The sequence below is a fragment of the Pogona vitticeps genome, chromosome 1, assembly GCF_051106095.1.
Source record: "Pogona vitticeps strain Pit_001003342236 chromosome 1, PviZW2.1, whole genome shotgun sequence".
NCBI lineage: Eukaryota > Metazoa > Chordata > Lepidosauria > Squamata > Agamidae > Pogona > Pogona vitticeps.
Window position 1 is genome coordinate 48961148 of NC_135783.1, and position 20971 is coordinate 48982118.

General features: G+C 42.6%; 1 protein-coding gene across 3 annotated transcripts in view; it reads right to left on the reverse strand.

Annotated features, from left to right (window-relative positions):
- Positions 1-20971, reverse strand: part of RASGRP3 (RAS guanyl releasing protein 3) — an 86656-nt gene that overhangs the window by 44499 nt on the left and 21186 nt on the right. The window contains exons 2-5 of one of the 3 annotated variants that reach the window (XM_078383069.1): positions 15599-15782; positions 6850-6952; positions 6197-6259; positions 3445-3576 (exon numbers count right to left, since the gene is read on the reverse strand). In XM_078383069.1, coding sequence (XP_078239195.1) covers positions 3445-3576; positions 6197-6259; positions 6850-6952; positions 15599-15668 — 368 coding nt within the window. In that variant the 5' untranslated portion in view covers positions 15669-15782. Of the gene's footprint in view, positions 1-2300; positions 2348-3444; positions 3577-6196; positions 6449-6849; positions 6953-15598; positions 15783-20971 lie in introns of those variants that run through there. The other 2 variants (XM_072992221.2, XM_072992216.2) reach the window with 2 other exon arrangements.

The window sequence follows — 20971 nt, forward strand, 5'->3', positions numbered from 1 at the left end:
CTTTGCTTTCTTAAAGGAGCCAAACCAAATAGGGTCACTTGGGATGTGTATGCCAGGATTGCACCAATGCATAACAGACCTTGACCCAAGCTGAAGCAACCCTATTCAGCCCAATCCAGCCCACTATAACTGATCCATAGATATGCCCAAAGAGACTCAAGATCAGATGTGACACTCCCTAATTTGGATTCATGCTTCTACACGTGGTGGGTTACACACATCTCTCTTCCCCATCCAGTGCTCCTGTCTTGCCCTTGAAGCCATAGTATCATATGGGCCTATGCATGGATTTTACATGCTTAGATCTTAAGCATGCTGGATGCCTAGACGTCTGGTAGCTGCAGAGTTGTTCTAGCTGATGCCAGGTAGAGCTACGCTCTGTCTACATCAGGGGTCTCAAACTCAATTCACCTGGGGGCCGCTGGAGGCAGAATCTAGGTGAGGCTGAGCCACATCAGATTTTCCACCAAGCGGAGCAAGAACCTGAGGAAGCTGCCTTAGCTCCGAGGAGGAGGGGCACGAGAGTCCTTGTCGCGGGCCACGATGCCCTCCGGCTCCTTCTTCACTACCAGCAGCAGCAGCAGGAGGAGGATGAAGAAGCGGAGATGGGAGGGAGCACCAGTGACTGCCTAGCCGGGGGGGGGGGAGAGGAGGGCACAACATAATTGTTTTTTAAAAAACCCTCACAGAATCGCCTTGCCAAAGGAGAAAAGCCCCCACTGGTACCTGCAAAATTAAACAGAACGGGCTCCCCCCACTGCTATTTGCACACGTGTGTGCACGCACAAAAACACACACACACACACGGAGGTCCAGCAATCTTCCTCTGAGGGGCCCCCTCAAAAAAAGGTGCACTCAGCAGCAGCAGCTACCCACACCACGACCGAGGAACAAACTTTGCGAGGCAAGCCCAGGCAGCCTCCAGAGCCGAGGTGGCTGAAGCAGGACAAGGAGGAGGAGGAGGAAGCACCGCTGGGTGCTGAGGCGGCCGCTGGCCAGGCTAGTGCTGGCGGTGCCGAGAGAGAAAGAGAGCTAGAGAGCCGCTTCCCTGGAAGAGGTGGCAGCGGAAGCTGCTGTTGGCGGCGCTGTTGGAGGTGCTCTTTGAGGATGAGCTGGGAGCGAGCTCTGCTCTCAGGCATCACTCGGTAGCGGCTCAGGCGCTCGGGGAAAAGGTCTGGCAGCATGCCTCGCTCACCGGCTCTCCCCCAAGACAGCGCCTCTTGCATCCTCTATCTGGAACTGCAGCCTGCCAGCTGGCAGACAGGCAGAATGGCTGGCAGGCTGCAGTTCCGAATGAAGAGTGTAAGAGGCGCTGTCTTGAGAGAGAGTCGATGAGTGAGGCTAGGCTTTTTTTTTACTCTTGACAGCAGAGGACGCGTGGGCGCTTCAGGGGGCAGGCAAGGTGGGGCCCACAAACTATTGTCCAGCAGGCGGCAAATAGCCCCCGGGCCGCATGTTTTGAGACCCCTGATCTACATGGATTTAGTCAATGATATCATCCAATCTGACCATATGCACAGAAGAGTAGGATACACAGTTGCTTCAGGTTTAATTTGAGGCCCTGTGGCTGAACTACAACTCCCATCAGCCTTTCCAGCACAGCCAATGATAAGGAACTGAAGCAGTTGCAATTTGACAAAAGCTGGATAGTCCCTTGTTGCCATCTTTTGGTTTAAAAGTTGGTTTGTAGCTGAAAATGTGGCTATTGTTTTAAGGTATGGTCTTCAGACATACCTTTTCCTGCTGAGAAAGTGCCCCATTGTCCACAGGCAAGCTTTCCTTTTACAAACTTGTCCTTGTTGCATGAACCCGAACAATGATATGAGGCACTGTTAGCATTTGTCCTGCACCTGCCCCTCTCAGCTGCATGGACCAATGAGCTTCTATAGAACCTGATCGACACCACATGCTTCTCAGCGATTAGAGAAGCTAAAACAGTGGCCACAATCTTATTGGTTAGTTACATTGGTGTGAGTGCAAAAATACAGAAACAGTTTGCTGCTAATTAAGAAATCACTGCTTGTACTCCTCATTGGATCCCAGTGGCATGACTTGGCAGATGAGAAGGGACACAAGGGGCAACTCCGCAGCTAGTAGCAATTCAGTGCGATGATTTAAGTTCTTGCACTTGCACAAGTGTAGGTACACAGTAGGATTCTGACCAATGCCAATCTAACTTCATAATTTGGCCTAGTCAGATGTTTTGCAGCTCAGTATTATCTTACTCCTTTAAAAGAGACATATGTCATACTCTCGGCAACACCAAATATATTATCTTGGTACTGTATACTTAAACTTACGTTGTGTAAGTGTGATGACAAACATAAATCCATTCCATTCTAACAGTCTGAAAAGGAAGCAAACATAAACCCTATTCAGGCGTCACTTACCCCATCCTGGATAGCCCTATTCAGGCACTGGATTCAACACATAAAGAGAAAAATACCCAGCCCATGCCCTCCGTCAATGCAGAAAAATAAATATCTGAAGGTTACTGATTACATCAAGGCTTTCCATATAGTCAGGAATGCTGGAAAATCAGGGTTCTAGATCACAGAGAACTTCCATGTGAATAAGAACCTCTCCTCTTCAAATGCATTCACTTTCCACATAAGAAAAGTAATGACAGAAGAGCTCCCTAAACATATGCTGGCTGCACTAGATTAGTAACAGCTACAGTGGGGTCTTGACTTGAGAACTTAATCCGTATTGGAAGGGGGTTCTCAAGTCAAAATGTTCTCAAGTCAAATCTGCATTTCCCATAGGAATGCATTGAAAACCATTTGATCCGTATCTGCTCTTTTCCGTCCATAGAAACTAATGGGAAGCTGCTATTCCGCCTTCGACCACTAGAGGGGGATATTTTGTTTCTTTTTTTTCTTAGGTCAAGAAAGGTTCAGGGAAGGCAGGGAAAATACAGTCCAGGCCGTACAGTACCAGGCAGTCTGAAGACTGTCTCCCAACCCACTCTCTAAACGCTGGGAGGAGTGAGGAAGCAGACAGGCACCCTTTTCACTGGCCAACAGTTAGCTGAAAGTTCACATTTTGCACTTTCCCTGCCTCCCACGTGGTTTTTTTCAGTTCTTAACTCAAATCTAAGTACTTAAGTCAAGTCAATATTTTCCTATGAGAGTGGTTCTTAAGTCAAAATGTTCTTAACTCAAGCCGTTCTTAAGTCAAGACCCCACTGTACATGATTCTTCATCATTTTCAATTAGTGCAGTATACTCTAAATTTTAAATTTGTTAGAAATTAGTTTTTATATCACCAATACCACCACATAAATTCCATGTCACAAAATAAAAATAGATGCCTCCTCGATTTATATTAGAATATATCATGGTTTCTGCCCCTCTGTTTTACAATAGCTGTCAATACAGATCATCTTACAGAGTCACGACTGAAGAATTATTGCTTTGATACCTCACAGATAATAATCCTTACATGCTAGAGATATCAATAAGGTGGACGTGCTCTTCATAGCCTAGCTGGCTAGCTAATTCTTGAAATTCTTCAGTCAGATGGACCAAACCAAGGTCCAGGTTAAATTCTGCAGGAAATTCTGATATCCAATATCTGAAATTATGAGAGAAGAATTATTGAGATACCAAGACTTCTTTAAGTATGTATTAATAGTATAGTTTGCATAAGTTTATGGAAATATCATTTCACTGAAACCAAACCACTATGCTTCTTAAGTCAAACAACTTTGTGCCTTCAGTCAACTGCACTGGCTGGAGATGTTTTATGGGCATGGGTTCTCCCACTGTACTGGGGTAATAACTCCATGGAATCTTTGCATGTCATGCAAATACTGAAGGCTAATTTGAAAAACATGACAAAACATCAAGGTGGATCTGATCTAGCAAATAACCCGAATCTATACATAACTATATTTATATATAGCCAGTTCCATATCAAACTCTCTCTATAAATAATACATTATTCTAAGTTATTCCTCAAACAAAACCTGTTGTATTCAATGTCATTTCAAAAAAGATAAACAAGTGCATATTCATGGCACTCTGTAAAGCTACAACATGGACATATTAGCACTACACTGTATTGAAAACCTACTAATTGGTGTACCTACCTGCATGCCTCCAGCTTCCTTCCTGAACACACTACTAAGCCCTCAGGTACAATTGCATCTGAGGAGACCCACAAGATAGAGACTCGAAATTCAAAGACCTACAAAACACATTTCTCAGACTGCAATACTCAGGAACAAATTAACCAGACAAAAGGAATACCCAGAAGCTACTATTGCAAGACAGACTTAGAAGAGAAAACAACCGAAGGCCACTACTGGTCACTTTCTGCTAACAAACGAAACTACTCACGTGCATCATAAATATTCTCTAACCCATCCTTGACAAGAATACTTCACTGTCCCAAGCCCTTGGTGGCAGGGCTATGCTTGCTTACAGACAACCTCACTATCTCAAACAACTACAAGTTGCACAGCATGGATACAGAGGTGGGGACTATAACCTGCTACAAACCTAGATGCTGGCTCTGCCCCTATGTTTACTCTGGCAACATGACCCAACAATGCCACACACAACATCAAATGTGAGATACAGTAATAATGATGTTGTCATCTGCAGTCATTTTCCATAGCCAGGTTCTTTTTAAGCCGCAGCCAGCCACCATGACAGAAAGCTAAAGCCAGTGATTCTTAACTCATTACCCTATGTTGTTTCTGCGGCTGTTTCCTATAGCTTGGGGTTTCTTTAGTCACTAATCATTATTGCCCTCTACAGAACAAAGCTTCAATAAAAAAGAATACCAAAGAGAGGTTTTCAGTCATTAAAATGGTGTGAAATGCCACAATGACTCACACAATTTGCAATCTGAGTCTACCAAGCACCACTGTCTCTTTATCTTAGAGCCATGTATGAATGCTTTGCCATGTAGTCTCTCATTCTCATGTCTGGACTCTGGACTTATTCCACAAAAGCTCACAGTTAGTCTTTAAGAGGCCACAACGTCTTTGTCTTCTTTATTTTTTGCTTTTACTTTTCTTTTTCTTGTTGGCATGATTGCTCAGACTAACATGGCTACCACTTTCAAACATTTTATCAGAGCTCAGAAAAGTTACTGTTGGGACTACAACTCCCAGAATTCCCTACCCAGAAAGGCCCAAAAATTCTGAATAAGGCAATGCTCAGAAAAAAGTTGTGAAATTTTTTTGTGTATTTTTTCCCCAGAATACAACTTCCAGAATCTTCCAGACAACTCCTATGGGACAGTTTTACCAACAGACTAGACTGGTGCATAGAGTACAAAGCCACATACCTGCTTTGTGGTGAGGAAAACCATAGGTCTGTCCATCTAGCCAAATTTTCTCAACCTTGTGCCTCACCACTTCTGGACTACTACCTCCATGTGCCCTAGCAGCACTGATAGATTCAGAGAGGTCGATCTAGCCTCACCCTCTTATGGGCAACAACTCTCCAGAGCATTCAGGAAATGGTCTTGTGCACAAGGAAAGAGCAAGAGAACATTTGAACCTTGGTGCTTTGACTAGGGATCTGATGATGATAACCTCTAGCCCAATGGTTTCCAACCTTGGATCCTCAGATGTTCTTGTACTAACATTCCCAGAAACCTTCACCACACAGCTGTGCTGGCTAGGTTTCTGGGAACTGTAGTCAAAGAACATTTGGGGACCCAAGGTTGGGAACTACTACTCTAACTAGCCTAAGAAGAGCTGTGGGGGGGGGATCTCCTCAATATGTTTCCTCATTCCTGATGTAAAGTATGTACTCTGTTACATGTCTTTGCTTAACAATTAGAAATGGCATATTTCACCCAGTTGATTTGGCTGCGCATATACACTACAATTTTTTTTGTGGAGCAGACAAGTATAATATGGGCTCATGTTCTACACTATGAACTCATTAGCAGCTTCTAGGAAGAAGGAATTAGACGGTGAAAATGGTACCGGGGAAAGGTTAACCTCCTTGCACCACAAACCCAATGTAATCCCTTCAATGAGGAAAAAGAAAGAAAAAGGAAAAAAAAATCCAGGAGATCAAATTATGCATCTCCTGCATCACATGGCTCTCTGTATAATGCCATCGCTATCATCCTATTGGACCAGATAGTTTCCTTCTTTTAATTTTCTGAAATATACGAATATGTATCTGTAAACGTGTTGCACATGCTAGTGAAACAAAGACTCATTTACCTCATGAAATAGCAGATTCTTAAGCGGATTTGACTGCAGTTTTCCCCGCTGGCATCTCTATATGTAGATTAGTTAAAGAAGCTTTTATACCCTGCAGTTTAACTTTTAAAAATAGAGTATTTTTGTTTGTTAAACTGTTGCCTTATTTATTGGCTATTGAAGTTATACATTTTATTTTTGTCTTTCTGCTGCATTAGCTCATGTTATTTACTGGTTTGACTGATAAATTTATCTCATGCTTCTTCCATCACTAAAGAGAGCTCAAACAAATTAGAAGGCAGATAAAAATTATCTCCATAAATACATATGGATGTAAATAATTGGCAATGGATTTTCAGTATCATGATCATAGTTATTTTTAAAAGCCACTGTTTTCAACATTGTAATCATTTTTAAAAGCGGCTAGAAATTATTTACAATACAGCAATATCTTTTTCTGTTCAGAAGACATGTATCTGAACATGACTACACCAATTTACTAATCTGTAATTTACAAAATTTGAAGAATTAATGTAAGTCTCAATGACCAATCTGAACTCAAAGGACAAAGTTGTTAGTCATTTCCATTTCTTAAATACTGTCTACAAAATCAATGTACAGTACAATGATCGACAGATTGTTGGTATCGTCAATATACATATCTGAAAGGATATAGGGAGAGAAGTTTGCTTGCCAATTCTGTGGATGGTAAATACCATCGATGCATTAATAGGAAGGTTCTTGGCAAATTATTGTTGCTCAGTTCCCCTTTGCGATCTGTAAAAACACAAAACAAGATAATGTGCATTACTGAACAGTACCAATGTCAAAATATTTACACTGAAGGCAACTGAATGGTTTCTCTCTCTTACACATGCAGACACACATGTGAACACTCAAATATCTCTAAATTACTATCAACAATGGTAAAATACAGGTTACATTGGTCAATTGTAGAGATGGGTGTATTCGTACACAAATATGCCCGCACAGGTGGCATTAATGAGGGTCCAGCCCCATGGGGCTGGACGGTCCACTCACCGATCCACCGTGGACAGGGATGGTGTGATTCTATCAATAGCTCTGCAGCACGCAATCCGCTCACCACTCCTGGCAGGAGGCAGGAGGACAAGCCTCGGTGCGAGGTCGAAGAGTGGCAAGCAGATCGCACACTGAGGAGCCATTGGTAGAATCCTGCTGTCCGTGTCCACGGTGGATCGGTGAATGGACCATCCGGCCCCATAGGGCTAGACCCTCGTTAACACCACCTGTGTGAGGATATTCATATACAAATACGAATACCCCCATCTCTAGTGAGTTGCCAAATGAGCACTTTAGAAAAGGAAGCAAAAGTCACCTATAACGTCAATGTAAAGGTATACACACCAGCTTTCCACCCCCCCCCCAAGGGATATCTCCCAGTCCAGGCCATTTTGTTATTTTCTGTGAGAGGTGATCTGCATCCTCTTCTCATGCTCCTGATTAGTGTTCAGTTTCTCTTCGGCTGCTTTACATGTTACAGTTTCCCTACACAGTGGTAATTTCTATGTACAAAAATGTACAAACTGAAATCCTTTTGTTTAGCAACATACAGTGCACTATAATAGCTTTATTAAACTGGTGGCGGTTTGGTGAGTCAGGTAAGTTCCATTAATGTAAATAGTCCCACTCTAGCTGTGACTTATTTTAGCAGAGTAGGCGCATTTGAATCAATTGAACTTACAAAAGAGTTGACTCACCAAATCCCCACTGATTCAGTGGGTCAACTCAACTGAAATTTACTATGTTAAGCAACAGAATGTCAGCCTTTGTATCATTTTAAACAAGATGAGAGCATTTATTTTGCCAGAGTAGGCAGGTTGGCTGGCCATACCTGTACCTGTTTCACCCAACATGCAACAAAACATCTGGATGTGGAGGAACTCTCTGTGGTTCCATTGTCATGGACAGATCACTATCTGGTGGGGTTCAGGCTTATTGGAACTCAACATGTGCAAGGATTTGACGAGTTTCCTGATGCCTCTTGGGGAATTTCTTGTTACTTTGACAAAAATTTTTGCTGAAGCCCTGGTTGACATCTGGAATGGGGAACTGAACAGGACTGTGGACACAATTCCTCATTAGCTTCCCTCCTACAGTGTAGAGCTAGAGGAGTGTTCTGGTTTACCAGGAAGCTGACAGTGATAAAACAAGTGGGATTGTGGCTAAAGCAATGATGGCAGAAAATGTACTCACAAAGGCTTTCACGGCCGGGATCTAATGGTTGTTGTGGGTTTTTCGGGCTCTTTGGCCGTGTTCTGAAGGTTGTTCTTCCTAGCGTTTCACCAGTCTTTGTGGCTGGCATCTTCAGAGGACAGCAGAGCACTTTGATTTGGATGCTGTAGTTAATACAGGTCCTGTAGGTGAAACTTTGATCTCTGCTTGTCTCATGATAATGGATATGTTTCAATTCATGCAACCTGGACAGGATTCTTAGAGAGATGAAAACCACCACATGTGTTCTAAACTTTTGCCCCTCCTGGCTTATAAAAGCAGCCAGAAGGGAACTGGCCAAGAGGGTAAGAGGAGCAGTGAATGGCTCCTTGCATCTGGGTAAAATCCCAGTATGTTTTAAGGAGACAGTAATAAGACCATTATTGAAAATGCCCTCCTTGAATCCTACTTTACTGGACAACTATTAGCCAGTTTCAAATATTTAATTTCTGGACAAGGTACTGGAATGCATGGTGGTTTCTCAGCTCCAAGGATTCACAGAAGGAGCAGATCCTCTACACTCATTTCAATCTGATTTCGGGCCTGGCTATGGGATGGAGGCAGTTTTGGTCACCTTGGTGGATTACTTACACTGAGAACTGAACAGGGGAGTGTGTCCATGTTGGTTCTACTGGATCTCTCAGTGGCTTTCAGTACTATCCATCATGGTATCCTTCTGGCCTGTCTCTCTGGGACAGAGAGAAGTTTCCTCCTTTCTAGAGGGTGAAACTTAGAAGGTGGTGCTGGGGAACTCCTGTTTGACTCCCTGGCCATTGGCCTGTTGCATCCCCCAGGATTCTGTTTTGTCCTCCCCATGCCATTTAACATACACGTTAAACTGCAGGGAGAGGTGGTTCAGAGATTTGGGGTTCTGTGTCACCAATATCCTGATGACATCCGACACTTTCTCTCATTTCCTTCAAAATTTCAAGGAAGCTGTCTCAGTTCTAAACTGGTGCTGGTGTTAGTAATGGACTGGGTAAGGGCAAACAAACTGAAACTTCATACAAATAAGACAGAGGAGCTCCTGGTCAATCGGAATGCAGATGAGGGAAGAGGGACACAATCTGTGATGGATGGGGTTATACTCCCCCTGAAAACTCAGATCTGAGCCTAGATGCACAGGTTTTGGTGGTAGCTATTTGCACAGTTAAAACTGGTGCAACAGCTGCACCCATTCTTTGAGATGTCTGATTTGGCTTCAGTGATACATGCCTTAGTTACATCTCACTTGGATTACTGTAACATGTTCTATGTGGGCTGCCTTTGAAAACAGTTTGGAAACATTAACTGTTCAAAAGTTGACTGCCAGATTATTGACTGGGGCCAGTTATAGTGAGCACTAGAGATGGGCATGAACCTCGGTTTAGAAGTCCAATCCGTTGCTGCACTCACACAGGTGTTGTCAGGCAGGGCATCTTCCCACCTCCCCTGCACGTTCACCCATTCCTCAGGCAATGCACGCTTCCCTCCCCACCTACCCAGCATGACTGCTCACTCACCTTTTTAGAGTGCTCTTCCCTCTTCCACCGTCTCCATCAGGCACCCACTCTGATGAGGAAGTGGGGCATGGATTCCTGCAACAATGCTTTGGAGTGGGTGGCTGACAGAGAAGGCGGAAGAGCACACTGCAAAAGGTGAGTAAGCAGTTGTTCTGGGAAGCAGAGGGAGAAGCAGGTGTCACCTGAAGAATGGGCTAGTGTGCAGGGGAGGGTGCCATGCCTGCAGAACACCTGTGCAAGCACAGCAACAAATTGGACTGGACCTCTGAAACAAAGGTTCATGCCCAGCTCTAATAAGACCAGATAGGCGGGATAGAAATAAAATAAATAAATAAATAAATAAATAGTATAATGCCTCTGCTACAACAACTGTACTGGTTGCTATTCAATTTCTGGGCCCAATGAAAAGTATTGGTTATTTCTTACAGAGTCCTATATTTATTTTATTTATTTATTTATTTGATTTTTACCCTGCCCCTCTAAACCATGTCTACTTGGGGCGGCTTACAAAATAAAACAGAACAGTATAAAAATATATAAAACCATAAAATTACAATTACAATTTCAATTTAAAACAATTAATTTAAAGAGAGGATTACCAAGATGGAATAGCAAAGAAAAGAAAAAAGGAGAAAGACTTAATTGACTGGAGGGAAGGCCTGCTTGAATAACCAAGTTTTTAACTGGCTTTTAAAAACACCCAGTGAGGGGGCCAGCCGAATTTCTGTTGGAAGGGTGTTCCACAGCCAAGGAGCCACCGCCGAGAAGGCCCGGTTTCTTGTTTTTTCCTTCCGGGCCTCTCTCGGTGTCAGACCCCTCAGCCGCCCCTGCTGGCTATGTCGGGTGATTCGGGTAGATCTGGGTGGGAGAAGACGGTCTGCCAAATACTGAGGTCCCAAACCGTTTAGGGCTTTATAAGTGATCATTAGCACTTTGAAGTCAACGCGGAAACGGATGGGCAACCAGTGCAAAGCAGCCAGAGTGGGGGAGATATGCTGGTGTTTTCTCACCCCACTAAGAAGCCTGGCTGCTGCATTCTGGACCATCTGGAGTTTCCGCATGAGCCTCAAAGGCAGCCCCACGTAGAGTGCGTTACAATGGTCTAATCTCGAGATTACAAGTGCATGGACTAGAGTAGTGAGGGCCCCCTGATCAAGATATGGTTGCAGCTGGGCAATCCGCCATAGATGAAAATAGGCGGAGCGGACCACGGACGCCACCTGGGTTTCCATGATAAACGCCAGGTCCAGATGTATTCCCAAGCTGCGTACCTCACTCTTTGCGGCAAGGGTCGTCCCTCCAAAGGAGAGGGAGTCACCTATGCCGCTGACGATTTGGGTCCAGGTTATTTGAAGGATCATATGTTTCCACATGAGCCTTCCTGGTCCTTAAGATCATCAGAGGAGGCCCTCTTTGTGGTCCCATTGCCATCACAGGCATATTTGATAGAGAAATGGGAGATGAACTTCTCAGTGACTGCCCCCAGGTTATGGGATGCTCTCCCTTGAGAGGTTAGATTGGCCTTTATCCTTCCAACAACAATTGAAGACCCACCTCTTCAGGTAGGCTGTTAATAACCATAATGGAGTCCCTAAATGCTGGTGTCTGAGTAAGTTTGCTTTAAATTTTTTAATGTTTTTAATCATTCAGTGTACTTTAATTACTATTATAGTTTAATTTTTAATGCATAATTTATTGTGTTTTTAGTTTCTTTCTTTTTTTTTAAATGTGAGCCACTTTGAATTCCCTCATTAAGAGAAAGGCAGCCTATAAATGAGATAGATATAGAGACAGAAAACATGCCATGTTATGTAGTGTATATCAGCGTGGAGAAAGTGTCACCTTTCAGGTTTTGCTGGCCAGAGGCTTCAATCAGCTCCAATCAGCCTAGTCAATATCAAGTGATGATGTGGGGGAGGGTTTATTTTCCAACAATATATGGAGAGCCCCATGTCCCCATTCCAGAGACTGGAACCTTAGGCCTAAAATTAATTAAATGGTGCTCATTGTCAGAAATGGGGAAATTAATTTGTTCCTGTTACAGCTTAAGCTTAAAAACATTTACCTCATTGAATTAGTGCTATTAATTTGCTACTTAAACTGTGCCCAAAATCATATTGCATTATTACGCTAGCATAACATTGATGACAACTTTGTGAGGCAAATTGCTTCAAGTTGAGAAATCACTGTAGATCTTACCCATGACACAGTGAGTTCTTTAATTCAATTTGCAACAGATGATGTCTGATCTCTCTGCTCAAGGCAAAATGCTTTGAAAGTTAAGCCATGAGCATTACACCATTGTAACTATGCAAAATGATTTGGGCTTGTTTATTTTGAAAATGAGCATGGGGTTGGCCTCGTTTGAGTGAATGGGAAACAAGGGTGCTCACTGGGTGGAAATTGGTCAGTGATTGAGTAATGACAGCCCACTTCACCTACGGGCACGCCAAAGCTACTATTATACAAGCTTACATGCGAACTGATAATATGGATGACACAGTGAAGGATGAATTTTATGAGCAACTCCAGGACACCTTCAACAGCATCCCAAATCATAACCTGAAGATCTTTACTGGGTATTTTAATGCCTAACTGGGAGGTTATCGAAGTGGACTAGAAAATGTGATTGGAGTTCATGTGTCTTCAGCTTGTCTTAGTGATAATGGCGAGCAACTAGTATTCTTCTTGAACCCAATGGACTGTGTGTTGGTAACACATACTTTCAACATCAACGTATTCACAAGGCAAGCTGGTGGGCACCAGATGGACATACTTTAAACGAGATTGATTTTATTTGTATTAGTTGGAAGTGGAGGTAATCACTGCATGATGCAAAGGCCTATAAACTGGCAGACATTGAGTTGGACCATTATTTAGTTAGGGTAAAATTAAGTTAAATTTCTGAATTCCAAGAAAGTCCACATCAAAAAGACAATTTGCAACAGAGAAACATAAAAACCCTACAATTGTTGTTTCTCTTGCTCAGAAAATACACAGTTACTTTGGCTTTCTCAAGGGCATGGTGGAAGTGGAAGGCCTGTGGACCAATCTTAGAGATACCACCACAGAATGCAGCCAAAATGTCATTAGGAGATGTGATTGACAGAATGAACAGTGGATCCAAGATAGATCATGGAAGCTGATCAACAAAAGGAAAGCTATAAAATTAAAATGGGACCAAGCCAAAGATGTAAAAGAAGTGGAAAAAATTAGCAGAAAATATACAGAGCTCAACTGCTTGGTGAAGAAAAGCTGCAAGAAGGACAAGAAGGAATGGATGCAGTGGAAAGGCACTGAAGCACATGAAGTAGCTAACTGAAATGATTCTGAAACCCTTTATTGTATCATTAGAGAACTGATGGGAACAAGGAAGAGCTTTCATGTCCCAATAAAGGACAAGAACGGGAAACTTCTGGTCACCCAAGAACAACAAAATAGAAGATGGGTTGAATATTTTCAGGAAACCCTCAATCAGTCAGACCCCATTAGTACATATAAGCTCAGTGAAGAGAATGCTCAACAACAGCTCCAGGTGAACGCCGGTGAAATCACTTTTGAAAAAGTTAAGATTGCGATTGGAAGCCTTAAAAACAACAAGGTAGCAGGCTTGCATGAGATACCTGTGGAAATCTTAAACTGTGGTGGCCAGACCATGGCAGAAAAGCTGACAAAGCTGTTTAAGAAGTGTTGGCGAAGTGGTATAGTCCTGGAAAATTGGTGAAGAGGTGCCATTGTCAAAGTCCCCAAGAAATGTAACATATCCTAATGCACCAATTGGAGGGGTATCACCCTTCTCTCAGTGTCTGGGAAGGCATTTTGTGTAGTCCTCTTTAGGCGACTGTGAAGCGCCCTTGACAAATGCCTAAGAGAGGAACAAGCTGGATTCTGATGTGGAAGATCATGTAGCAAGCAAATTTTTACATTAAGAAACATCAAAGAACAGTGCATTGAGTATCGGCATCCATTAACCATCAACTTCATCAACTTTGAAAAAGCTATCGATGGTGTCCACTGAGAGTCCCTTTGGCAGATCCTGCATCTGTACAGCAGGATCTGCAGTCTTCATTACCATCTTTAAAAACTTGTTATTAATGATCAAGCTGCTGCATTAAGATTGAGAATGGTCATACGGACTTCTTTGAGATTACCACCAGAGTCAGACAAGGCTGTATGTTGTCCCCACTCCTTTTCCTTGTGGTCCTTGACTTTGTCATGCAGCTAACTTTACTACACACTAAGACAGGCATCCAGTGGACTGACCAAAGTTATACTGGTGATCTAGATTTCACCAACAATATAACCTTGCTTAAGGAAGATGAACTGCAACTGCAACATGTCACAACTGTCTTGGATGAAGGAGCAAATAAAGTTGGCCTCAGGATAAGTGCTGAGAAATAAAAAATCATGCATGTGAACCCCACAGTCCCAATACAGGGAACTGTACTCAGATAGCAGCAGCTAGTGGAAGTGGAGAGGTTCACTTATCTGGTTAGTACGATTGCCTGGAATGGAGATGCAGTAGTGGGCATTAAGTGTTGTGATAGCCATCTTCTGGGAGATGAACAAGTTCTGGTCCTCACCATTCATATCATAGAAGATTAAGCTCTGGCTGTCTGGCTCTATAGTGATCCTGATAGCTATTTATGCCAGTGAGACTTGTAAGAAGTCAGCAAGTATCAACAAGAGGCTCAATGTCTTTCAGCAGATGTTTTTCCTCAGAATCTTAAAGATCTGGTATTTCAATCACATTACCATCAAGTAGGTACGCTGAAGGAGCAGCTTGTATAAACATCATAACATCATCGTGCGTAGAAGACTCCAACTGGCTGGCCATATTTTTCATATGGAGAACAATCAGATCCCAAGGTAGCAATGAGTTGGACACACACACACCGGCACCAAACAACAGTGAGAATGACCTCAAATAACATGGTGCAGAACACTGATGCAAGACTGGAAGGCACTACATATTACATGGGAAGACGTCAAAACACTTGCACAAGGCCAAATGAGCTGGAGAATCCTTGTTGCCTGATATACATAGCATGGAAATGAATTAGCATACATCATTTTAAAAGAAACTGTGGGGATACAGAGTAGAGCACATTGACTGTGATCATTAATTCCAAGTGGCACATTTGTCATTAGCTCCTTCAAAATGCTTTTTTCATTACAGTACTTTGGAATTATGAGGTTCAAATCTGAAATGGGCTTTATTTGCTGTGCCCTATGTTGCCTGTGTGAGAGTAAGGCTGCAAAACCATGTGCAGCCTTTTCCTAAGATTATATTTTACAAATGTTGCTGATTTCCTCTGCTAGCTATTTGTCTGGCAGTGGGGCAGTGAGTTGTTTGGCTTCAGCTACTTCACAACCCCATCTCCATTATTTCCCTCTTCTTTGAAATCTGCAAGCCACTATGGTTACAAACAGGCAAATGTAAGCAATCGGCATAATTTTAAAGCAGCAGGTGGGCTCACTCTATCTGATCTCAACCTCTCAATAGTTTGATATACAGCATATGCTACGTAGTCCAAAGACAATGACAAGTCACAATGTAATGCCATGCGGTACAAGGTGTGATAATATTGACTCAACCATACCTTCCAGGAAAAATAAAAACTACAAACACATTAAAATATATCTAGGAAAAATGGAAGACTCCTACCAAACATTCTAATACAGGTGCTTAAGAGCTCATCCAACGTGGCAGCTTTCCCAAGAGCACTGGATCCCATTGTCCTTTCACTGTTGTCAAAAGAGCCAACACGCTGTCATCACACTGAAGAAGCACAGAAGGGTCCCCATTAGACGACTGTCTGTTGCATTCTCTGCCGTATCTCACGGGAAAACTGGAAAAAGAAAATACCAGAGAGAAAAAAAGTCCCACTAAGCCATCTTACTTTATTAAATACAGAGATTTGATTTAGTCTGAAATCACAGCTGGTTTCAGGGGAGAAACTCATACCAATTTGGTATGGCATATTCGAAGTATTTCTGCATTACAAATGCACAGAGCAGTTATGTTTCTCCCAGCTGTGAGAACTTTCAGTAAACATTCTCTTAGGATTTCTGAGATCAGGCCCCTGATACAAGTCTCCAAAGGGGAAATCAGCTCTAATTCTGGGTCAATCTGAACTTTTGACTCAATTCCTTCTTAGCTGACTTCCAGGAGAAGAATTTTTAACACTTTCCTGGCCAAATAGGAATTCATGCTGGCAAATGGTTTTTGTGTCCATTCGTAAAGTATTTTAAAAGATATTTAAAGAACAGAACAAATATTCAGAAGCTCCCCTCATTTAAGCTGTGAAATTACTCCAAACTGTTAGGTGTCACCAAATAATTTCTAATGTGGGTTGACTATATGAGATAATGACCTCCAAAATGTCCTGTCTTTAATAGCTCTGCTCGGATCTTGCAAGCCAACAACATCTCATATTAGATTGTTCTCTCTTCCTATTCCTCTCCACTCCTGGCAATATTGTATTTTCCAGTAAGTTCTGCGGAAGTCTTGCAAACTAACAGCTGTAGCCTAATATGAGACAGATTGTCTCAATTCACACTTGTCAAAGAATAGCCTTAACAAGTGCTTTGTGTTTGGGTGAAAAGTGGTTAACTGGTTTTTTTTTTTTAAAAGGAGCTAGCATCTGGGATTTTCCCTTCCTGGGTGTCACTTTGTGAATGGTAGTGAGCAGAAAAGGGTATACAGTGGTGCCTCGCTTTACAAGCGCTCCGTTTGATGACGAAATCGCATTACATTGAAGATTTTGCAATCGCAAAAGTGATCGCAAAACAATGTTCCCTATGGGGGAATTTCGCTTTGCGATGATCAGTTCCCTGTTTCGGTAACCGATCATCGCAAAGCGACAATTTTCGGCCAGCTGATCAGCGGTTTCAAAATGGCCGCTGGGTGAAAAACATGGCCGCCTGCTGTTTTCTGGCACGGATTCGCTGCACGGGCAGTGAAAATGGCCACACTATGGAGAATCTTCACTGGACTGTGAGTTTTAAGCCCATAGGAATGCATTAATTGGGTTTTAATGCATTTCTATGGGCTTTTTAAAATCGCATGACGATGTTTTCGTTCGACAGCGATTTTTGCGGAACGAATTAACATCGTCATGCGAGGCACCACTGAATTGTAGACCAAACTGAATGCCTCTATTGGTGTTCCCAAGACTATGTAAAGCTTGCCATCCTTTTTCCTGCTAGCAATGTGGGCACAATATTATGCAGCGATATTGGGCCATTTCCTGACATTTTGAATCATGGATACAGAAGAACAATATCCCACATTCAAAAACATTAAGGTTTTTTTGAAGAATTGAATTCTGTTTTGTAACATCATCTCCCTATCATAGGCACATGGTGTCAGTCAAGTTTTTCTACTCCTATGCAGCTTGCCCAAGGCTATATAAGCTGGCTCTTCTCCTGGGAAGCACGGTGGGGATCTTAATTCCTGACCTTACCCTTTGCAGTCAAGGTCACAATTCATTAAGCCATCCACCCTCCTAGACCACTAAAGACTTATGTACTTGCCCATGCATTTCTCTGTTAAATGTTGTCAGTTATTCCAGGTTTCAATTAATTATATCACTTTTTAAAATAATTGCTTTGTTCCAATTGTTTTAGAACAATCACTTTTTTCTAGCAATTGGCTCTTCTGCATCTGTTTTTATGAGAAGCAGTTGTGAGTTTGTTTTTTAAATTAAAAGCAATATAAAATGTTCTTGAATAAAATGACTTAAAATGAGAGTTAAACTAGCCATGACGAGATAAGTGTGTGGCAACATTTCTGCCCACCGTGAGCATTTTGCAAATACAGTGGTGCCCCGCATAGCGACGTTAATCCGTTCCAGGATTAATGTCGCTATCTGGAAACATCGCTATACGGAAGGAAAAACCCCATAGGAATGCATTAAACTCTGTTTAATGCATTCCTATGGGGGGAAAACTCACCGGTAAGCGAAGATTCCCCATCCGGCTGCCATTTTGCTGCCTCGGTAAGCGAGGGCAGGGCACGAAAACGCTGCGGGCAGCCGTTTTCTGCACCCGGTGGCCATTTTGGAACAGCCAATCAGTGTTTCCCTAACATCGCAATGCGAAGATCGGTAAGCGCAACACTTACTGATCATCGCAATGCGATGTTTTCCCTATCTAAAACATCGCAATGCGATTGCATTAGCAATTTCAAAAAACGCATCACTATGCGGATTCGTTGTTAAACGGTGCGCTCGTTAAGCGAGGCACCACTGTATAGATGGCGAAGGGGGAGGGGGCTGAGATACTGACTGAGGATTTTGAGAGTTGCAGTCCAATATAATTGAAGAATAGCAGTTTGAGGAAGGCTGAGTTAATACAACATCATATTTAGCTATTTGATTTCTAGCCCATTGAAACTGAGGCACAAGGAGGCCCACGACTCAAAATGTACACAGAAAAAAAGCACAAGATTCATCTGCTAAAGGTCTCTTCTATAGCAGAGCAAAAACAAGAGCCACCAGTGTGGCATAGTGGATAGAGTGATTGGCTGGAATATAGGAGAACCAGATTCTATTCCTCCAAAGACATGAACATTCACTAGATAGCCTTGAGTTAATTCCTGCTCTGTCACTCTGAGCTACTTCACAGAGTAGTTGCGAAGCTACAATGAAGAGAAGGAGAGACCTCTGTAAGCTAACTGGAGGAAAGTCAGGATATAAATCTAACCAGTAAAAGAGGCCATGTTGCATCTGGTCCAGAATCCTCTTTCCTGCACTGGCTAACCACAAAAGAAGTTCACAAGCAGGACACAGATTCAGTAGCCCCCACCCAACCCCCTCACCCCACTATCAGCCTCCCTATGCTGTGACTTTATGTTCATTGATGTCTGCAATAAAGTTTTATTTTTTATAAAAAGGAATCCACTAAAATCTAAGTAAACTCTAAAGGCCAGTAATATCTGGAAAAATGTGATACCTATTACATGAATAACTTACACACTAGAACATCTCTTTCTCTGCAATGTACAAATAAGGCACCAAGAATTATGTCTTTGGAAATTGTCTCCTGCACAATTTATGCAAAGCAACTTTTCTTTTCTTTTTCATTTTTTATTAAGCAAAAGTCAGTCTTCTTCCATCTGTCTACTAAACATGCCATGGACAACTACTCCTGAAACCTGTTTGGGTTGTATTTTGATTTAGTACCTTGTAAATTGCAGTGGTCCAATTAAACTGAAATACAACATTGGCATTGCACTGTGGCCTCCTTTGTGACGTTTCAAGGAAAATGCACCAGGGTCCCTGTGTCCATAATTATTTTACAAAAGGGAGAACTGTACCAAGTGCAAGTTCTCCTCCAGGGCACCATTACAAGGCAAGCAGTTCCAGCTGCCAATTGTTTTTCCTTCCTCAGCTCTTAAAGATACATCATCCTTGTTCTATACTAAACTTGGCAAACTATGCCACTAATGGCCAGGGACAATCCATGCTTCCTTAAATGTTACTTCCCCCACCGGCCACCCACCCCTGAAACTAAAACAAAAAACAACATTTCATTTCTCTTATATGAAAAGCAGTCTTGCAAAAGAATGACTCCTTCACAAGATTGCTAATTTTGGATAAGTGAGGTAACAAAGTGCAACACAAGCTCTAAGGGGATTTTGTGAGAAGTTTGAAGAGAAACTAGGAAGTACTGCTGTGTATGTGTGTGTTTTACTGCACACATATGCATGCCCATGCACACCCATACATACATACATACATACATACATACATACATACATACATACATACATACATACATACATACATACATACATACATACATACATACATACATACATACATACATAGCACCTCATGGCAGCAAGGAAAATTACTTACTGTACTGGGTTCTGCAGAAGTATTCAACAGAAACATCTCCCTGGTTTGTCCAGCTGCCAAGTGCTAAAGCATAAGTGAGCAGCTGCTTCCTTAAAGCCTGGGTTGTGTGCCTTGCTTCACTAGTCACATGCCCCCTCTGATAAATCTCTCTGTTGTGCCAAGAGGTCAGACTCTGAAGATCATTATTCCCCCCCTCCCTCATTTAAACAACAACAACAAAACCACAGTTCTTTTCTTAATATCAGCCTCAGCTGAAACATTTGAGTGGAACACAGGCTGTGTCCCAGTTATCATTCCAAATAATTGCTCATTAAAAAGAATAAAGCAAAACAAATAAGCCGCCACAGAGAAGTCAGTGGTGGAAAATTAAACATTCTACTCAGGTTAGCCCCAGCAAGTTGTGTTTTTCCATCTGAATGGGGCAGTATTCTTGCGTCACTGGCTGGGTGGTAGCCAGATTTTCAAGACAACATTGCTGGGTGGGTGGCCCCACCAACCTTGTGGGAGAGGAATTTGGCCACATGGGCAGAGAATGTCTAATTGCCTATCATTTTCAGTGAAGCTGGGTTTGGTAATAATCTCATGGTCATTAGGAGACCCCATGTTTTCCCCGCACACCCACTTTCAATGTACCTGTAGCCAGAGTGAAATTCGCACTCCTCTCTCCATGGTAGAACTTATTAAATATGTATCTGTACAGAACAATCACTTGCATTCTTTATGGCTGAAGCTGAACATGTGAAAGCAGCGTCTGGGGATGGAAAGTGTGCCTATTTGCATATCAGCACCATTAACCCATAAACCGCTGATGAGTTCTCATGTCTATACAGACAGAAAAGGAGTCAGTGAAGGCTGTGAAGAAGGGGAGATGATTTGCATCAGGGTACATACAGCTCAGGAAGAGTCGGACACGACTAAACGACAACATACAGCTGAGTAAACAGTTCAGTGAGCTGGATACTGGAGGGCAGAGCCAGAGGCGGGGAGTTCAATTCCTTCCTCACTGCATCACCAAAGAGAAGACCCAGCCTGTGTAGCCTTGGACAACCAGCATAGCGCCAGAGTGAGCTCAGGAAAAGGAATGGATAAAGCACCTTGAAGATTCTAGAAAGGGTTGCCATATGTGGGAATCATCTTGTTGGCACACAATTATTGTTCTGTAGATGTATGAAAAG